This window comes from Charadrius vociferus, unplaced genomic scaffold (genome assembly GCF_000708025.1).
Source record: "Charadrius vociferus isolate BGI_N301 unplaced genomic scaffold, ASM70802v2 scaffold385, whole genome shotgun sequence".
In the NCBI taxonomy this organism is placed as follows: domain Eukaryota; kingdom Metazoa; phylum Chordata; class Aves; order Charadriiformes; family Charadriidae; genus Charadrius; species Charadrius vociferus.
In genome coordinates this window covers 5,214,463-5,236,189 of record NW_009648925.1, presented here as the reverse complement: position 1 = coordinate 5,236,189, position 21,727 = coordinate 5,214,463, and the positions used below count along the sequence as shown (strand labels likewise).

Genomic DNA, 21,727 nt, shown 5'->3' with positions numbered 1-21,727 from the left:
TTCAAAGCAAGAGTTACACTTAAAAAGTACTCAAGTTTAGATTGGTGTCTCCACATAACCAGAGCAGTAATCTTTGGAGCTGGAGTTGGCTCTGTGGGGAAATTCCTGGCGCCTGTTACAACGTTTCTTAGGCTTTGAGGAGCATAAATTGAACCTGAAGAGGTGTCATGACCTGCCATCTGGACTATAAAACTTAGATCAGGGTGCAGCGGTAACTACTTATTTCTACAGGAAACTTTTTTCACTTTTGCTTTTTTTTATAAGCCGACAGAAAGCCTTGTCTGTGGGCATCTAAGTTATGAGTAACAGTAAACAAATATGCTAAATCTGCATAGCTATATGCAGTAATTACAGGGTACCATCAGTGGCTGATATGTACCAGTTGCTTTGGTGATTAAAATGCAATAAATTAAAAGTAGATTAGATGTTTTATTTCGACTCCTTAATGTGTTTGTTCTTGTGTCTCCACTTGCATTGTTTGTATTTTGGGGTCGACTATTAAAGAGGAAAGAAAAAAGGAGGGGGAGGCAGGGGATGAAATGGAGTGTACAAAATCCTGGCAAAACAACATTGCTTTCTAAAATCTAAAGTTAAAAATACTTGTATGTACATATATAGAGATACAAAAACTTTCCTGGAGAATCGTTGTCCTCTTTGAGCTAACACCTTTTCCAAGACTGGTTCTGTTACTTTGTTGGCAGTAGTTTGGTTTCAAATGAACTCTTGTTATCTCAAAGAGGTGCCCTCAAGTCTGCCAGTTCAGTTGTGCATGGTCCCATTGTCTACCTAAGTTCTGTAAAGTTGTTTTATTAAAAAAAAAAAAAAAAAAGTATTTCTTAAGACTGAATCACTTCACAAACAGGTTAGTTCACAGCCAGAGAAAAAGTTGTCTTGGCGGGAACGAATGCCATACTTTTTTTAATCCATGGCTACATAAATACTTTACAGTGGCACAAGTTGTTGCTGCCACAGGAGGAAACGACGTTGCTTTCATTATTGCATTTGTTCTTGTTTTCGCTTATCCCCTGGCAGAAGAAATATTTTTTTGGCAGCAAGGCAGTAAGCTAAGTCAAGAAAATGCTGTGGCTGAAAATAATCAGTGTAATTTTCTTATGTTAGTTTCCAGCTGGAGCGATTCTCCAATCTGGTTCCCCATGTGCCTCCCCAAATGTGGTGAAGAAGCATGTAGAGGCGGTATCAGGCTTATGTTTGCTTAAAATGTTTGTTGAGCTATACCCTTACAGTGAATTTGCTACTGAAAGAAGAGTAGTCTGGAGTTACGGTCCTTCGTATAATTGAATCTGAGGTGGCTGAATTTCTGTTCAAATTATATTTTAAAAAAGGAAAAAAACAGACAGACAACCACAGGGAACATCATCATTTACGCCAAACATGTTTCAGAATCTTTTTGAGCAGCAAAGACTGATGCTTTTTGAATATTGATAATGAGACAGAAGGACATGTTGTAAGTGATGCGGTTGAGATTAATTTATTAAACACAGAGCCAGGATTTGAGCAGTAACCCTGCTTTTTGTCCACCGATCTTATCTATGTTGTCTGTCAAGCCACTTAATCTGTCTGCTTTTCTATTTCTTCTGTTGTTTTTAATTACAAAATTGCCTGACTTGAACTGTTCATCAAAGTTACAGTCCTGCGTAGTACATAGACTGGATTCTTTTTAAGAATCTACTTGTTCAGTGGCCATGTCAAAGGCTGAAGAATATCAGTGTTATGTATACTATTTACTGTCTCTTTGGTGTGTTCAAAATGGGAGGCATGAACTACATGTGAGTTAGTAGTGTTCTTTAAGGGCAGATGGAAAGGTGTGGGGTTTTTTTCCCCATCTTCATCTCGGATTCTAAAGTGTTTGAACCTGGTAGTTTTCCTCATCTGTTACCACTTTTGAAGCTTTATATTTGTCCAAATGCATTCAGTGATTTTGACAGATTTATGTGCTTAGTGAAACACTGAGATGCTTATTATTTTTTTTTAATCTATGAAAAGTATTTATAAAATATACGGTGTCTGTTAACTGTGCTGCTGTTGATGTTGTTCATCATACATGCTGTTTTACTGTTAACTTACCTCAAGTTCAACTTTGGACAAAAGTCAGGTTGTGCTTTTTCTTATAATTGTTTAAGATCTGTGGGTGGAATGTTTGTTTAGTGGTATGAGCGGTGAGAAGACAAGAACTCTGTTTTGCTGACATCCCTTATCTTACTTTTAATCCTGTTCCCATACGAAACTAAACTCCCATCATCTCCCACTGTACCTCTGGAATTCCCAAAAGCTCAAAAGCCATGAACAGCCCTGGTTTAGTACCTGAAGACTCCCATCAGCTCAGTCGTACCAATCTGGGCTCCTGAGGGAACCCATCAACAGCTGGAATACCGGCTTTTCCGGTGGTCATGGTTCATGGGGAAAGACAGGTGGCGGGGAGGGAGGGCATCATAGAAGTGTTTTTCCTTCAAAGCTGTTTTTAACTGAAGTCACCAACAGCTTATTAAATACTTGTGAACAAAAATTTAATAATTTCGGATAAAGTGCTGTTTTGAGTACTGGAGGGCTTCTGAGGATTTTTAAAACAGAAGAGTAAAAATTGAGTATTTGTTGTAGAAATAATCAATTTTATGCTATTCATAGTAATAATTGGGAGCTGGAAAAGATAACCTAAACAAAGGGGGAAAATGGTAAGATAAATAAGATAAATTAAATTACAGGGTTACAGGGAATACACACCTTTTTTAAAATTTGTGGATAGCTTTCTGTGGGGGAACACAGTCAGCCTTACAATAGCAACAGATAGTAAGTATGGGGTCTTACAGAAGCAGTGCTGTACTCTGGAAGCCAGAGGTGTTTTGGTAAAAACACCCCGACCCTGCTTAACCCACAATTTACATAATCTTCTCATGGGTAATAGAGCGTTAATTGTATTCCAGTTTCTGTACGTGCAACCTAAGTTTCAGGCAAAGGCTTCCAAGTGGTATAAGGTGAAAGGCACAAATTACGAGAATGGATGCTCTCTGGGTAGTTTTTCATTTTAAAATATTCCTTACTTACGCATGCATGAAATTTAATATGGAGATTGGAAAATCAGATGCTTTTTTCCTTATTATAGTGAAGTATCATTAAAACAAGTTCTTATATTAACGAATCCAAGAGCTCTGTGGAATAGTGGGAATTAGCTGAGCTGTTTACAATTTTGGAGTAATGCTTACAAAATAAGATAAAGAGGACTGTACATGTAGTGATTATTTTAAATGAAATTAAGAAATCTATCTGGGATGCTACAAATGTTGCCAGGAAACTGTTAACAAGTGCTGATGTTTTTTTGTGTGAAGGGAGATGATCTGTGTTGATCTGACTACAAGATCAGAGATGTATTGTGATAGTTGTTTTTACTCATAATCCACTTTCTTTTTTAAAAAAGCTTGTAGAATATTTGTGGCTACTTGCTGAATATTTGTAGCTGTAAATATGAAATACAGAATGCTGTCTGTGGCACAGATGCTGATTAAAAAGAAAATCTAGCAATGCTAAAAAATGTTGGAAAATCAGTCTTTGAATAAAATGGGTAATCTTAGTGTTCAAGGCTGGCCTTTAAATTTTCAAAATAAATCTCAGCTGATGAAAGGAATGAGTAAACGTTTGCTTGTGTATGTGTATTAAGACTAAAGTTTTGGATTAAAACTTCTTTGCTATGTGTGTCTTTGTCTTAAACTATTGAAATGCTTTTGATTATTTGCTTAAACTACTGAAAGACCTTTAGGGGACTGAAACTGGAAAAATCAATCCCGAGCTGAGCGTTACAAAGCAGAGGTAGTCGTCTGTGTGGTGTAGGGGGCCCAAGCTGTAGTGCAGGTTGATCCAGTGCTTCCTGGGGTGCCAGATTTAAATGCATATTGAGATTGAATGCAAGACAGATGTAGTACATGCTGAGTCGTTCCAGCACTTCTGAGCAGCAGCAGCAGAATCGCAGACTGTGCCTGTACTGGGTGGTGCTGGGAGTCCAGTAGTTTTGGGTTAACAGCAGGTGAGCATTACAGAAAGGGAGGAAGGGAGCAGCTGGAAGGGAGCGGGTGGCTGCTATCAGAGTGATTTGTTTGGCCTGCAGTGTTTCTGGGGATGGTGCTGCAGGCTGGTTCAGTTGCCCGAAGGTTTAGCATTCCTAACGCGCAGCATAACAGCAAACTTTGTCTGAAGCCCTGCTTTCCCGCTGAACTGCCCCTGTAAAGAGCACAAAGACTGAGACTCTCATATGCTTGTAATCAAACTGCTCCTGAGAAACCTGCAGGTGGAACACCAAGTAAAACTGAAGTGTTTGAGAATATACTGAGGAAGGTGTTTAGTCTCTAAACCTTAATGCTGGACAAGTAGTTTGGATGTATTCTGTATGAGAAAGAATATTAGGAAATAGACGCAGAAATGGATTAAATCAAATCTGTAACCAGAAGATACAAACTTTCTGGGAGTGGAAAAATAAGAGACTTCTGGCAAAACAAACTGACAAGGATGAATGTTTTGAATCTTTGTCTTTTTATGCATAGGTTCAACATGCCTGAGCACAGTACATTAAAATCCTTCTATATAGTATTCTAGTAAACATACAGTTATGATGGGTATTGCAATCAATTCTTTATAAAGGTTTTTGGGACAGGCCTTTTTCTGAAGAATATTCTCTGAATAATAACAGAACAAAATGTTTAATCCCAAATGCATATATTCCTATATTTGGGAGAGATTGAGTAAATAAAAGAATTGATAAGCTCTGTCTCTGAAGGTAGAAATTATTCTCCACAGCCTTCCAGTCTGCAGGGCTTTTTACTCAATACAAGAATATATGGTCCTTGTTAAAGGCTGGGGATAAATCCAAGAGGGAAGCAGAACTGGTGTTTTGCTGCCAGTGACATCTTTAGATGAAGGAGAAAATTGTCTGGGGAGTTTGGAAAGTTATTTGAAAGACTGATGCTTGGAGTTTGAGAGGAGCAACTCCATTTGTAGGTCAGTACTTAAAGCCATAAGAAGATCAGGGTGATACAAATAATGTGTACTTCTAACACTGCCTTTGTAAAGATAAGGGAGTTTAACCCTCCAATTTTTCAGCAAACCTTAATGGTGTTAACTATAGTTACTGTTTTCATTATATTGAGATGAAGTCTTTTTCCTTTAAAGCTCAATGTTGGAACTTTCTCATGGCTTTTTTTTTTCTTTGTTTTTTTTCCAAAATGTGTCATTTGGGAGAAGGGGGATTAACTTCATTAAAAAAAAAAAATGGACAAGCTCATTTGCTGCTCCTGCACTTCCATAGTCTGCAAATGTGCATAGGTGACATCCTAGCAGCTGGGTAGCTGTAAATCCTGAATAGGGGTCCCTGGCTTTTTCGGGGTTGGAAGTAAATGGGATCTTTCTGAGGAAACTGGTGTGAATGTGAATAGTAACCCTCCTAATGAGTTGACAAAAAACAGGAAGGAAGGTTTTTACTCTTCAGTAGCTGCTGAAAGCAATAGCTACTCTTAATTATTGTTAATAAGCAATATTAGCATCATCGTATGAAGAAATCTTCTGACAGAAAAGTACAGCTGCAAAGACACAAGGGATGGTAAGTCCCATGAAGGTAAAGCCTATTCGTCTCTTTTTTTCAGAGCTCATCTTATATAGGGGTCTCCTTTTCTTCACAAAGAAAAGAAATAGAGGAGAAAATTCCTTTTCTGATAAGCATTTTAGTTAGTAAATTCATTAAGTGGACGTTTTGGTCTTATTTTTTTTCAAGTTTTGGAAGTTTGAAGTACTTCGCTGTGCTTAAAAACCTGATAATACCCTTAAAAAGTGATCTGTTCAGCTGGTGGCTGCCCAGCACAAGGGTTGCATCCCCAGCTGTTGTAAGCCGGTGTTGCTTCGCCAGTGCTGGTCTGTACTGGCTGCCGCTGGTTCTGAAAATGGCTTTTACATCATACAGGCGAGCTGTGGAGCACTGAGTTGCTGTTCTTGAATGCATGTCCTTGAAATAACATTAACCTCTGAGACCATGAGAAGAAGATATAAATGCTGCCTCACTGGTTTTAAGCAGTGACTGAGATGCCTGAGCCAAGGTGAATGTTTTTCTATCACCTTATCCTGGAGGATGACACCAGCCTTGCTGAGGCGAACGCTGGAGTTGGCTTTACCCAGCCTTGCTGCTGAGCGACGGGGGTTAATCCAGCCTTTTAAACACCTACTCAGCCAGCAATTGCAGTTAAGTGTGGCATGAGATGTCATTAGGACGTAGTTGGGAGCATCCCTTCCATTCAGGGTGGGGGAAAACACGATTCATGCCAAAGTGATCAACAGATGCCTTCATTTCATTCCAAAGTGCGGCAAGACCACTAGATGCCCTGCCCTCTGGAAGTGATATATTTTATTTAAGTTTCCCAGTTCAGTTGTTGATTCTCCTGCTGTGAGATGTTTGCTGTTGCTTCCTACAGAGTATAGCAAACTGTATAAATCAAGTAGTCAGGTTTTACAGAATTACAAACCCATGAGGAGTTTAATTTGTGCCCTGAAGGGAGGACCAGCCACTGGCTGGACTGCTTGTAAGTGGAGTCGTTAGTAGTTCATTGGTAACCATTAAGCAGCTTGAAAATATTTGTCCTTTGAGAGTAACCTGAGGTCGCTGCAAGGAACAACAGGAGAAAAAAAAAAAAAAAGAGGAAAAATAAAAGCATAGGGTAGCAGCAGGATAAAAACGTCATTTAAATTGAATGTTGCCACTACAGATTTAGGGCTAACTTCTCACCAGCAAGTGTAATAGAAGCATATCTTTGCTATGTCTTTTGAAAACACTTGAGATCACAGTTTAGTGAATACAGAGACATTAACTTTGATTCCTAAAAATTGACCTGTTACAAAGCAATGCAATTTTTGGCAGCTGTTTGTTTCAATATAAGAAGGAAGGACTTTAGTAAGGCTGTAAGAAAGAATTCGAAATTAACATTAAAGCACGTGTGAAACTTTTGCTGACTCACACCAAATACAGCAACTGATGGTTTAAGTCATATGCAAAGTACTGCATAATTAATTCCATGTTGACAGCCCTGGTGATTTAAATCAGAAAACAAGCAGCAGCCCTGCAAACATTTCCACAGCTGCTTCAGTGCTATTCTTCAGGGACTTTCTCCCACGTTAGTCATTCTGGGTCCACTTGATCATTGAGTTCTTTGAGATTACCAAAAAGGTGAACATGCTCCAAAACTAATTTGATGCTGCGGAATTTTGAACAATAGTAAGTTTTGGTTGTTGGTAGTCTGAGGTAATATGTGGAGTAATTCCAGACTCAAGTTAAAATGTTCTGTTGTCTGTCCCAGGGAGGGAATTTGCCTGAGATAACTGGTTAATTACATTTTTAAGAGATGATTTACTGAGGAATTCAGAAGGATCTAAGATGTTTTGTCCAATAAGGGGAGATTTTTCCTCTAGTTTTAGACCCAGTCCAGAAAGCTTCAGGAAAAATAAACCATTTTTTTTGTTTTTTTCTGTTGCAAATGCTGAATTGATTTCACTTGTATTAGTATATCTTCTTGTTTAAGCAGAAGATATCCTGGTCTGAGAGAAAATATCCAGAGTTCAGAGTCTTGCTATTTGAAGAAACAGGCTACAGACTCAAATAGTGGAAGAAATGTGTGGTTTTATATGTAGGTGATTTGCCTTAGGGCTTCCTTTAGGAGAGTCTTGCCGGTGTTTCTTAAATCTGCGATTTTCTGAGAAGCACTTTTTTTTGAAGTCAACAGAAGAAACTTGCCCTGAACGAGTTTGATGAGGTCTACATCTCAGCATTTTCATTATACAACGTTTTGTAGATGCTGTGTGCATGTGAAGTTGCCTGCTAGTCTAATTGCCTTCCATTCCCCCTACTTCCCCAATACTTGGAAATAAATAACCGTGGAAGAACTTGCTTAGGCAGGTTCAGTTTACAGACTTTTCTGAGGTTTTACTTTGGACTGTGAAATGTCATGTTGGATTTAACTGAAGCATAGAGTAAACCAATGATTATGATTGCAAAGTTGAATATAAAATACTTGAAGATCAGGGTAGAGAAAGGTGTCAGAAATTATGCATGCTACTTTCCTTACATGGATATGACTCAGTGATTAAACTAGGTTATTTTGGAGAATAAGAATTTTGGCCGGCCCAAAATTTTGAGGGGTGGACAAAATCTACTAATTAGTAGCTTACTATAAAATATGCTTCGAAAGTCAGCCCATTTCTCAGGTTGTGAATGTAAAACTATTAAAATAAAAGATTGCATTATGGAAGTAGAGAAATCCTTAAATTGCTTGCAGAGTAAGCATAAATCCTGTCTGCATTTCTTTACATTTAAAAATACTTTTTTTCCAACACCATGACTTGTACTCTGACCTACTAATTTATTAATGTATTTTATTACATTTAGGCATCTCAGGTATTACTACTAAGCTTTTCTTTCAGTGTATTACTATAAAGGAGTTCGTAGCATGAAAAATGTATGTTGTGTAGAAACTGTCCAGTGCTATTTACATGCCTTCTCTTTAAAAACAACTGTTTAATTTTTTAGATCATCACTGTAAAAATGATGTTTACTTGGGGCGAAAGCTAAGTTTTTTCATAAGTTATGTATGAGCATATGCAGTGGCTCTTTGCACTTACAAGTGAGTTTTACAAACTCACTTTTGTAAATGCATTATCTAAGTACTATTTGTTAAAGTTGCTTGCCCCAGACTATTTCCTGTCAGTTGTTGAAAGCACTTGCTAATGGAATGGTATATCCTAATTCGATATACTTTGCTACCTGCTTCAGAATTGCTGAATTGCCTAGATATCAAGTAGTAGTAAATTCTTAAGCAATTTGCTGTACTTTGCTCTGAGAATTTTCTTCAGTGCATTAGTCATTGCAATTGTTCTAGCTGTATTTCCAGTTCTGTTGAACTTCCGTGAGGAAGGAAAGCCTAAAAGGCACAATGATAACATTACATTTTAACACTCTGTCTTGTGCAAGTCAATGTTGACTCTTTCCAAAAAAGGAGATTATGCAAGTCCTTTAAGGGTGTTATGTGTACTTCTTGTGGGCTGTACGTTTGCCTTTCAGAAAAGCAGCCATCAAAAATATGAGAGAAAAAAATAATTTCCACATGATATTTTCAGAAGGTTAATTTGGGGATTCTCTTACTTTTGGAATTACAGTATAAAGTGTGCCTAGAAGAAAGTAGATGCTACAATAAATCTACTTGCTAAGTTCTAAATCCGTTTATATTTCCAGAAAAAAGCCAAAGGCCAGCTCCTGTTTGAACAGATCATGTATCATCTGGACCTTATAGAAAGCGACTACTTTGGATTAAGGTTCATGGATTCCGCACAAGTGGCGGTGAGTAGCAGTGCTCTTTTTCTTTTCTTTTTTTTTCCCCCCAGGCAAGAGTCTAAAAGTTAAATTCTAATATTGACAAAAATGCTGTAAGAAAGCTGTCTTTACTGAGTTAAATTTTGTGCAGAAACTCTATGGTCTGTTAGTTTGTGACCTTAAGTTTAATTCTACCTTGAGCACTCTAATGTATTACAATGCTGTTGTCTCTTCCTTTCTTGTCTTTCACTTGTTCCTGTCACATCTTCTGTTGTCATTAGGCAGGCTAGTCAAGTAGGACCCCAGAGCCTGGCACGCCATGTGGCAATTCTTGATGCTGCTGATGCAGAGAGAAAGGGGCAAAACCAGGGTGTGTGCTCGGCCCTTCATTATTGTACAGAGTCGAGAAAGTTTTCCTTTGCCAATGCCATCAACTGTCTCATCAGCAGAAGTCATCTTGTTAATGTCCGCTTGGGAAATAATCTTGGCAAGAAGGGTATACCTTCGGTTTGCTCAAATTGGTCGTGACTCAGACCTGCAACTAGGAAATTTTTGGGAGGATATAGGTGTGTATGTGCTAGACAGTTTGAGTAGACGGTTCTTGCAAGCCTGAGTTTCTTTGTGGAGTTTGTAGTGTGTTTGTAAAAACGTGACTGCTTTCGAAAACAGAAGCAGGGCATTGTTTGTCAGAAGTAACCGCAGTTCTTTCACTTGCGGGCTGTGCAGTTTTATATAGATACTTCTTATGGCCAAGTACTTAATCCTGCCCACGAGGATAGTGGCAAGTTAAGTGAGGTGTCAGACAGGGAGTCTATGTCCTGCATTCTCGTAGCTTGAACCTGCATTCACTTATCCCAACACCTCCTGGTAGAATGAGATCTGAGTTTTCATAGTGTGTATGTCAATTTGTTAGATGTATGACCTAATTGTTTCTGTGTTTCAAGTCCACTTCAGAATTATTTCATGATTAGGATGGCAGAGTGGAAGCACAGACGGTTGCTGCTGAGCTAAATACCCGAGTTGTTCGAGGTCAGCTTACAAAATGCAGGCAATGACATACATTGCTTTATTTCTGTGAGGGTCTATGTCCAGAACAATTTGAAGGTGACATCTTAATTGTTACAGCTTTGTACAACAAAAAACTCCCCAAGCTTGAATCTTTGAAAGAATCTGACAGCTTTGGACACAGTATTATGCACCCCAAAGCACGCTTAGAACCTGATGGTTTCTTTTCAAAACTGTTGCGATTGAGTTTTATGCTTAGCTTGTAATTGCAGAGAACATTCTCTTCAGAGAAAATAATTTGCATTCAGCATCTGAAGCAAACTTCATGACTAGCGGGATCAGCTGCTGCTGGGCTGCAGTTTCTAATGGTGAAAGTGGTCTCAAACCTTTTGCAGAACAGAGACATTTAACATTAAGGAGGAAAAGACTGTTACGCTAACGGAGGGATGTCATTCAGAATCATGCGTATATCCTACTAACAGCAATTAGAAAACAGCCCATGGCATACTGTTTTATATTTACAAATATCATGTTTGCTGTGGTAAGCATGTGCAATCTAGGATGTTGAGCATTGATAGTGAATGACTCTGTTGCATTTATTTTTCGGTTCAGGAAAAAAATACATTTTGGGTATCCTAACTCAGTTTCTGCCATGTGGCTTCTGAAGTGTTTCCCGTGTGCCTCTAGGATCTCATAAGAGTTCACAGTGGGTTAGTTACAAGTGGTGAAACTATCTGTATGGTAAACTTTTTTTCTTTTACTGTTCTGTTAGCAAATAAAATCATTTCATCTTGAAATGGGGAAATAAGAGTTAATCTTTTCTGCCTCAGCAATGGCTCATGGCTTGCTTTTGTCCAGCAAATTGTTACTTGCAGTCCAGACAGGATCTGATTGAGTAGTTGATACTGCACAATCTACCAGGTACAAGCGATTTCAATTTCGAACTTAGTTTGCTTCCTTTTCTTAACTACGTGTGACTGAAAAGAGGCAGAGCAGAGATAACAATCTGTTTAAACTGGACTTTAATGATACGCTCTGTATAAAGAAGCAGAAAGGATTGCATTTTGCCAGAAGAGCTGAACATAACAGCCAGAGATAATTGCTTTAAGAAATGAAGAACTGTTGTGATGGAAGCCGTTCTTGCAAAGAAGAGCCAGCACATTCTAGCAGAAACCCAATCTGCGTCTGGAAACAAAGACAGAGACTAATCAAGTGACTTGTCAAAGATTATTCAGGAGACCTGTTAAATAAACAGCGTTAGGATCCAGTCCCTTACTGTGGACAGAATTATCTGCTGGCTGCCAAGGAGATAATCTTTCCGCTACCCAACTTGAATCTAAGTATATTGCCTTACTAACTAGTTGCACCTGATGATATAAAAACTGGCAAATTAGCAACATGTAGTTAAATAAAAAAATTGAGAAGTTCCTCGCTTCTTTTAACTACAAATGAGTTATGAATAGATTCATTTTGAACAACTGAAGGATAGCTTTTTTCTTCTTTTGAGATGCTGAAGTGATTAATAGTTAGGTGTTTGAGTTTATGATGTAGTGGGCAGTGCGGGGAACCCAGATAATACAAACACTTTCTGACATTATGGATTTTAGGATTCAAATGCTAGCTTCTTTAAAGAAGTTCTTGAAACAATTTGTAAAGTGGGAGAATTGTCATTTTCATGTGATTTCTGAGTTCATTGCTAGTCTGATGACTAGGAATAGTTTCCCCCCTCCAAGTAAGAGGCAGGAGGTGGCTAAAGGAGCTATTTGCAAGATTGTCCAGCATGTATCAGGCTTGGTCTGGCAGCCAAGGGAACAGGCTATTGTTAATTTGAGTAACTGTGGTTCAGGCAGACAATGAACAAGCACAGCATGTCCAGTGACACAAAAGATAAAGATTGCTGTTAACTTGTTGGGCTATTTGGCTTTCCCTCTAGCACTGCTGGAGAGATGTTTCTAGTAAGGAGGCACTGAACACTTCAAATGTAGCAAATTTCTAATTCTAACAGGTTGTAAACATCAAATACTTGCTTTTCCTAATGGAATTGTACAACACATCAGTTTGTTACATCAAACATCAGTTTTCTCTGATGTAGTGCCTAATGCTGAAAATTATTTGTATAGCATTGCAGTAAGTATGCACCCATTAATTCCATAAAGTATGGGGCCAGTTTTAGCCTCACCATCCCCGAACCCTTTTACCATACCTTCTTGAAATGTTGCCGGGGTTTTGTGGTGGGGTTTTTTTTTTATGTGTTTGGGGTTTTTTTGTGTGTGTGGTTTGGGTTCGCTGTTTTGGGGTTTTGTTTTGGGGTTTTTTTTTTTAAATTTCTGAAGCAACGAACTGTTTTAGTAAGGACTTCCAGTACTCTTTGCAGTCTGTTCCTATTGCTTTTTGTTTAGCAAACTTTATCTCTGGATTTCAGCAGTAGACTGTGCTGAGCAAACTCTCTTCAAAATCTAAACTTCTTGCCAGGTCCACTTGAATTCCATTTTAATCACTTGGACTAAATCTTAAGTTTCCTGATGTCTGTGTGTGTCCATGCATGTGTTGGGTTTTTTGGTTTTGGGTTTTGTTTTTTTTTTTTCCCCTCCATTTAAAGGCGGTTCTGTTTCCCTTCTTCCATGCACACCCTTACCATTCAGACGGAGCTCCTGTAGGCAGCAGTGGTAAGAGCTGAGTGGAGTAAAACACTATCAGTGCCTGTTGCGGGCCTCTCAGTTGCCTTCCCATGGAATGTGGAGGAGATGAGAGAAAACAGGAGGGAGATGAAACAGGCATGCACAGGCAGTTCTGGAGTCTAGAAGTGGCTCTCTTTGCCATTCCTGTATCTAAATCACCTGTAAGCCTCCAAGTAGGTAGTTTGTGTATTTTTATGGTGGAGGAAGGAGTAAGTAAATTGTCTTTAAGCAAGTGAGTTTATGGAAAGGAAGAGAGATTATATAATTTTCTTAAAGAAGCAAACAAAGAAACAAAAAATTGCTCAACTCCATTTTGCTGGTAGTGTAAGCAAAGTTGACATAAATATTTACTTCCTTCTTCATTAAGCCTTCTGCTTGATTTTAAAAATATATTAGATATGTTTCAAATAGCTTTCTGTAGCTACTTTGTTTTCGTAGGTAATGAGAGGATTTTCAGCTGTGTGCACAGCAGGGGTAGATGGTTCATTGTTCTGATCTATAACTAGCATATCAATCACTGCATATCCTGTCTGTATTACAGGCTGACTTTACATACTCTCTGCAGAAGGCAGGGCTGCTGAAGACAGGAATGTGTTTGCACTTGGCGTTGCAACCTGAAAATACCGGTTCTTTCTCATACCCCTGTTGCTGTTCCGTCCTCCATGGGGCCCGCTGTGAACTTTATGGCACATAGTTTAACAAAAAAGAGTGTTGCTAAGGATATAATTTATCTGTATTAGTTGCAAGGTGACATTTGGGATTGATCAAATGAGGTGGTGTTACCTGGGTATTGTGAACCGTGCAGGACATGGCATGCTAGGTAGTTTATTCTGGCTGTTGAGTCAATGCAATTATGTTGAATAGGGTGCCGTGTTTACTGGTTAACTGAGTCACCTCCTTTGGAGGAGGGAGTTGTTCACTGTGCACAGCTGGAACAGGTGGAAGTAGGTCTCTACCACTAGCTGTATATTAGCTTTACAGCTTTATCTTTTAACTTCTGATGTAAACTCTTCAGCAGTGGGAGTATATGCAATTATTTTAGGAAGAATAGCTTAGGTGTTTCTCTCAACCTGCCATCTATAGCTTATTTTTCACATGCTCTTGTACACAGTATAAGTGAAGCCATTATTTTGACTTCGTGTCTAGTATATAGCTTATAATTAGCATCAGTAGGTAGTAACTTCTGTCCTCCCGTATGACAGTTTCTAAAATGTCACCTGTGAATAGATTTTTGGAGAATTATGCAGAGCTGACCCTTATGTTTAGACATAGACAGCATTGCTGTTACTACACTTGAGTCATCTAAATAAAATGCCTGAAAGCCAACAATATTTATTTAGTCTCTCCCCTCCACCCCAAGTGAACGTCACAAATAGCAGAGTGCCAGAGTCTCCAGCTATGATTTATGCCTCTCTGGCACGTTGTCACTGGCTGACCTACTAATGTGTGAATTAAGTGTTTGTTTGTTTGGACAGGGTGAAAATTTTAGTAATTGAAGTGGTTTGTCAGTATATTTTTTTTTTTTAAAGTAGATAATACTTTCTTGAAGATTGGCTTTAACTAAGGTACTGTAGGATCTTTCTGTTGTTCAAACTGACATTTTTGCATTACAAACTTTGAGTGAAAGGATCTTTGAGCACTGAGAGCTGTGAATTTTAAAAGGTTTGGATTAGTTTGTTTTAACAAACTACTTGTTATTCCAAGATGATCTTCACTAACAAATAGGTTTTTTTTCTTTCCTTTTTTGCTTTTTCTGTGAGACTTCTTTATCGATAATTCAATGAAAGTAATTTATTTTTCAGCATTGGTTGGACAACACAAAAAGCATTAAAAAGCAAGTTAAAAGTAAGTGTCCTTTTCGGTTTCTTTTGGGATCTCATGTTGAACATACAGGAGGTGCAGAGAGTTGAAACGGGTGGTGGGGGGGAGTGTCCTGTAAGGGGTGACAAGACCCAGTGACAAACACCTGGCATGGTGCTGCTGATTGTTTAATGACCTCTTCCCTCTGTAGCTCATATTACTTTAGTGTAATGTCCTTAATTAAACATGTTAGAGGCTCATTAATTATTGTTTAAAGGGAGTTGAGGTAGCTGAAGATGCTTTAGTGTTATAGGATGTTATCCTGACTATAGAAAAACTTGTCTTGGATGCTCCATCCCTTGGGGCAGTCCTGATTGCCCGAATCTGTGTTTGGTCCACGAAGTCCTTATCTGCTGCACAAGGGTTTAGTGTGGCCTGGTTGTTTCAGTGGTGCATCTTTCGGTAAGCTGTGACATCAGCTGATTTTTGTTTAGCAGCTTCCTTGCTCTCCACTGTGGGAAGTCTTCAGAGATTTGTGGTGCTTTGTTAATACAAGAGAGGTTTTGGAAGCACCGAGAGAGAGAAAATTCCTCCTGTCAGATGCAAGAATCAGCAGAGCGCTGCACATTTTTAAAGAACTGTTAATCCATCCTTTTGCTGAATTAACTCTTTGGTTTCCAGAAAAGGTGATTCTTCCACAGAAGGGTCTGTTAAATCCCCCTAAAATATGTCTAAACTTCTATGGAGTAAAGGGGCCAGCAGTCGTCAACAGTGGGTATTTCCCAGAGCTCTGGAAATGCATTACTGAGACCAACAGAGTGCCTGGGGGTTTGCTCAACTGCAGAGCCAAGATGCACAACTTTCTTGGTGATGGATAGAGTCCTTAAATGTAGGGATTAACCTAGATTTGTGTGCTCTTGGCAAGACAAATCAACTTAATGTGATATGACTGTTGAATTGGCTTGTAACGTATAAAACTATTTTGTGCATGTATTTAAGTGTCCTTTCACCCTGATGTTTTTCATGCATTTCCCTGTCACAAAGGAATTCCTGCCTTAAGACCTTGTGGTAGGACAGAGCCAATTTCAGTCAAGTTTTGTGATATGATTCTGTGTAATAAAAAAATAAGATCTCTCATCCAGTAACCGTTACCATTGTCTTGAATTAATTCTGCTTTGCAGTTGGCCCACCATATTGTCTGCATTTTCGTGTAAAGTTTTATTCTTCAGAGCCCAACAATCTACGTGAAGAGCTGACAAGGTAAGAGGGATTTTGTGTGAGAATGAGGTATCCAAATAAGGCCAGGAAAATGTTTTTGTAGTATTTATTTAAACAGTTGTATGATGCTTTGGAGAATTCCTTCGAGCTGCTTGCTTAGGTGGCTTTTTGTAAATGTTTCTAATGTAGCTCTTATGAAATAAATGAGCTCTAATATAGAGATCTATATATTTTCTATATTACTTGACACCAATTTTCATTAGGCAATTCTGGCAACTGATCTGAGTAGCTTATACACAATGGACAGAGGTTTTTACTGAAGAGAACAGGCATCATTCCTCCTTCTTTGCTCTTCTTAAGCTGCATTTAGTTTCAACTGTATGCAGTCATCCTCTCTCTTTAGGCAGAAGAGTGTTGAATTGCAAGTTAGAGCTTCTCTTTGGCAAAAAGAAGTTCAGTGAGTATTTCATTACTTCTGTGGTTTTGCAGAGGTTATGCAAAGGGAAAACAGTACTTTACTGCCGTGTTGAGATGTGAGTTGACAGTACCGTATATGTAGGATTGTAGTTATCAGGTGAGCAGCAGATTCTCTTGATTAAAGCATTTCACAAATCCGTTCATAATGCTGCATTTCATGTTGGACTGAGACATACTTGGGGTGCTTTGAAAAAGAACATAACCTACCATCTGTCAGTAGTATAAGTCTGTTGCAAAAGGTAGCGTTTCTTTGCGTTGTCACCTCTGCTGATGACACGTTTTGGGGAGAAAACAGTTGTTATGTTTTCTTGATAGGTGTAGATGCTTCATACCCTCAGCCATTTCTAAGAGCATAAAGGGCATTTGTTTGTTGTTCAGGTTTATGTCTGTGTGGATCTTCGATCTGCACTTTAGCCAAATCCCTGGGAGTGCTACCAGGAAGATTACAGTAGCATTACTCCTTGCAGCCATATGTACCCTGTGCAGCTTCATACTTACGTATGTTAACATAATGTTATAACTGTTCTTTGTGCTTTCATGACAATCTGGGAAGAATGTTTTACCTCCCCATTCATGTTCCTGAATAAACATTTAACTGTCTTTAAAAATAGTAACCATAAGCAAAATTCAGACCTACATCTGTGAATCGACCACTATGAAATGTTTTCATCCATCCTGACTAAGTTCTGCTAGTCAGACCTCGCTATACAGGTTTTAGCATGGCAGATCTGAAACCTGAGGGCTTTTAAACCCTGTCTGTCTGCTTAGCTAATCCCCCAGAAGAGGAGAGCAGCAAGTCTTTCTTCTGTCTTGAGACAATTTTATGCCTTAAAGAAGCAGTGGGAAGGGGAGCTCTGCTATGGATTATAGGTGTCACTAGCAGGGCCTTGCTGAGGAAGCCCTTTTTTTTTTGTGTGACAGGACACCCAGTGGAGCCCCTTGTCAGCTTCCACAGGTGCAGCTTGCTCACATTTTCTGCCAGCTTCCCATCAGATGCCACCAGTGAGAGGTCATGTAACACAGCCTAAGCACGGGAAGTATTTTTGAATTCTTTGCAAGCGTTATGTGGCTGATAAGCATGGACTGGTCACACCCAGTATACACTGGAGGCCTGTGCTCATTCTTTTGATATCTAGGGTCAGTACCAAACAAATTTATTCCCCATGTAGGGGCCAGTGTTCAAAAGGCTTTGGATAATAAATGGTTTGGCTAAGTATTTGTGAATTTCCAAGGGACCCATAGGAAAAATGCCTGCATCTGTTTTGTGTCTGTGTATGCGAGTATGAGGAGACATAGGCACATGTTGAAACGGAAGCATCATCTTTGGTTTTGTGTGTAAGGCTTCTGTTCATCTGTAGTAGAATTCAAACTGGATGCCATCACAGATGCCAGCATTTTAGTTGATGAGACTACTTCTTTTCTTGTTAAAGGAAAGCTGTGTACCATAGTGGAGCAAGCGGGCTACTCTTTGTGGGTATTGGCTCGGAAGGATTGGTGTTGTGCATGAAAGGGATAGGAGCTTTGTATTCAATATTTGCCCAATTTCTAAGCACAAAGAGTACTGAATAAGCAAGGCAGTGAAGGAGGGCTGGCTCTGAAGAATAAACAAGTTGAAAACGCTGCAGCCCTGCTGTTTATTTGTCACTTTGCAGTCAGATTTCTGGGTTAGATTTTATCTAAGTAGTCCATATTAGGAACATTTACTTTTGAAGGACTTTGAAATATTCATTCTCTTATGAGATTGATGTGTCTATGAATAACGAAGAAAATGTGGAAGATTTTGTTGTTCTTTGCCAAAGTAGGATCAGAAGAGAATAAATGAGGCTGTAGTATCCTCTTTCTTTTTCCATGCAACACTGTAGTTCAGCTTGTGGCAACTTCCAGTTTTGGGTTTACTTCATTTGGAAGGTGTGCAAAGCATACAAACCTAACTGCTAAAGCCTTCGAAGATCACAGTGCAGTTTCTTCAGTCTTGAAAACCCATGTAAAAAACAGAAAATGTTTGTATTTGTCAGGCTCTAACTTCCCCCACTTGGCTGAGTCACACATTAGAACTATTAATCAATTACTTTTCTTTCTTATTTAATCCCACAGATATTTATTTGTTCTGCAGCTAAAATTGGATATTCTTAGTGGAAAGTAAGTATTCCAAATAACCAGTCTTTTAAACAATTACAGTGTGTCTAGCACAAGATTTATTCAAGTTATATTTGGATAATTAATAAGTTTTACTAAGTGAAGTTATTTTTCCTCTAAAATATTACTTTCGTATGCGTGAGTAGCAGCAGAGGAATACTTAAATAATGTAGTGCTTGTCTCTTGGTAATTTGCTGAAAATCTGTTAACCTTTTTCACTTCTTATCTCAAACATTTGCAGTTTCTCGCTGTTGGGTATATGAATTGTCTACTAAATAGTGTCAGCTAAGGTTTTAACAAGACGTTTCTCTTACTGCAGATTGGAATGTCCTTTTGACACAGCCGTCCAGTTGGCAGCTTATAACATGCAAGGTGAGTAGGTGGGGAAGGATGAAGTTGCATGAACAGCTTTGTGTAGACTCTTACTACCTCAGTTAGTCTGTCTGTCCTTGTTATGTCCGGAAAATAGGTTCTGCCCAGACATTAGCGATCCGACGTGAAACACAGCTGCTCTTGATTGTAATTTTGCTGAAAGCATATGTAGAATATTACTTGATTCCTCAGGAAACAGAACAAGGAGGTTCTGAACATAAACAGCTTTGCCCTGAGCTTATTTTCTCAGGTGCTTGTGTGCAAACCTGTCCACTTTCACACAGGACACAAGGTCTGCAGTCTTCCTGAATTGCTTTGATACAGTAACACAGTTCACTTGTTTTCGTCACACAGTTTCTGCCGCGTGCTTTCTTCGTTGTACAAATCAGATACAAAATTACTTTGGTTCTGCACTCAACTGAAAAGTCTCGTGTATAAAAACCACCCAGCTTTTGACTTCAGCTTATTTGTGGAAATGTGTTAGTGCCCCGTGGCTCATCTCGTACTTGAGCGTTTATGGTTGAAATACTGTTGTTGCTATTTGAGATCCTTCTTCAACTGAAAGAGTTGACATACTATGTTTTTTCTCAGCTATACAGCACTATGCTTGAGTCATCTGAGACTCTTATTAATGAGTCATCTTTGACTTCTCATTCCAGCTGAGAGTCCAGCATCTACAGCTTCTCTGAGAACTGTGGTCTGACCTTCAGTTGCTTGTATAGGTTGTATATCACTGGTGTTCATGGCAAATGTCTTCTGTTGTTTGGATGAGGGTGTGATTTTAACAAATGTGGAGTTTGCTGTGGTTTCAAGCAGGGGAACTCCCAAAAGAAAGAGGGGAGGCTTGAAGTTCTAGAAATGTCTGCTAGAGTAGGGTCCTTTTTGGAGGATATAGCAATGTGGCTTTGCTCAACCCAGTTTGAGTCTACAAAAAATCCCAGAACCTCTGCTGTAAAGCTGTTGTACAGTCTTCTGATGAAGAGGGAATTTGGAGATGTGCCGAGTATTTTGTGCTGCACAAATTCTCTATACAACATTCAACTTATCATCCAATGCGTTGTTATACTTTGCAGGAATTAGGTAACAGGACTAAGTCACTGAAATTCTTTTACAGGTATTTTCCAAAACACATTTTGTTCTTCAGGTAGGAACTATTAATGGCTCTGATGATGTGTAGGTGTAGAGAGTTGGGATTAAACTGTAAAGATACCTGCCTTTTTAACCTGCTCTTTTGTGTGGAAGGAAAACAGTTAGAATACATACCATAGTTTAAAATATTAGCATTGTTAGAGCCTTAAGATACAGGTTTGGCGGATAAGTTTTTGGAAAAACAAAGTGATCTAATTAGGCCATATATCCATTGCTTTTTGTGCTGGTCTTTTCTTTCCTCTCTCCACAATGAGGCCCGTAGCAGGGCTTTAATCTTACTGTCTGACAGCTGTGTACTTTTATTTAAATCAGCTGGAACCTAAGCTGGCTTTGACAGCATTCCTTTCAACAGAGGCAGGCGTTTTAGTGGGAGTAAATTATTATAGAACTACAGACTTCCTCAGTCAGCATCTAAGAAAAAAAAAAAAGGGGGGGGGGTAAAAAGACTATTATTATGCTTGCAGCTTTCAGAATTCCAAGAAACGGGTTTTTAGATTGTATGTAGGTTTTTTTTACCTATGGAATATTGTATGTATCTATGTGACTTTTCTAGGTCTTCCCAAAGATGTCACTATTTTTTTTCCTACATAAAGAGCTGTAGTTTCTTTTTTCCAGACAGAACAATTATTGGCCTGTATCAGACACCCAAGCTTCAAGTTGCAGAATTATTTCTAGTTTTTTGGATATGAGCTAAACATTAAGAAGCGACTTGAAATTAATGGGAGAAGCAAATGCTTAGTGACTCTGAAAATCAGGGCATTTTTATAGAAATTTCTAACTGTGAGTTACAGCATTTTAGGCATACCATCAGTCTTTAAAAGGTGGGCTTGTTAGCATCTGTGGAAAAAGGAGGTTGTGCTTTTGATGTGTCACACCCATTGACGAGTATGTTCCAGTATGCTCTCTAAATAGCATCTCTTATTGCCTCTGTTGAGCATGCAGCAGTGGACTAGATGAGCCATTTGACTGACCCACTAGGGCATTTATTATGTTCTTAGATGAAAAGGGGGGCCCCAAGTATAACCTTGCATGATTGTGCCCTGATACAGAGTAATTTTAGCAGGACAGGGATTTATAGTCATAAAACCAAAAACTTATTTTTAGAATGGACAGATAGTTTTATGAAAAGTATCAGAACTGGGTTTTACGAATCTCCAGAAATTTTATTTTAATCATTTAAGGCAAAATTCCATTGTAACTTTAGCTGTTGTCTCAGTAGAGACTTCAGTGATACAAATGCTGAAAACCTTCTGCAAGAAAAAAAAAAGGTGAGTTTCAAGGATGTTGATAACTTCCATTTATAGAGTGTGTTAACGAATATATCAATAGTACTTTGTGAAAGTTAATGCAAAGCTTTTGTGCAGACAGCACAACCGTTTCGTGTCCATAATTTCCCTGTCAAAAAAAGTGACACTTCAAATATCAGGAGGACTGGAGAAGGGGGAACATAAAAAGAAATTTAGTATTTTAGATTACCTAGAAAAGTATGCAAAAGTTTCTGTTAATATCCACTGTGTTTATTGGGAACGTTGCTTGACAATGCTGT

General features: G+C 38.7%; 1 protein-coding gene across 1 annotated transcript in view; it reads left to right on the top strand.

The window, feature by feature from the left end:
* Positions 1 to 21,727, top strand: part of EPB41L5 (erythrocyte membrane protein band 4.1 like 5) — a 54,336-nt gene that overhangs the window by 1,407 nt on the left and 31,202 nt on the right. The window contains 5 exon segments of the mRNA XM_009887281.1: positions 9,269 to 9,373; positions 14,832 to 14,874; positions 16,011 to 16,089; positions 18,619 to 18,663; positions 18,980 to 19,060. Of these exon segments, the coding sequence (XP_009885583.1) occupies positions 9,269 to 9,373; positions 14,832 to 14,874; positions 16,011 to 16,089; positions 18,619 to 18,663; positions 18,980 to 19,060 (353 nt within the window).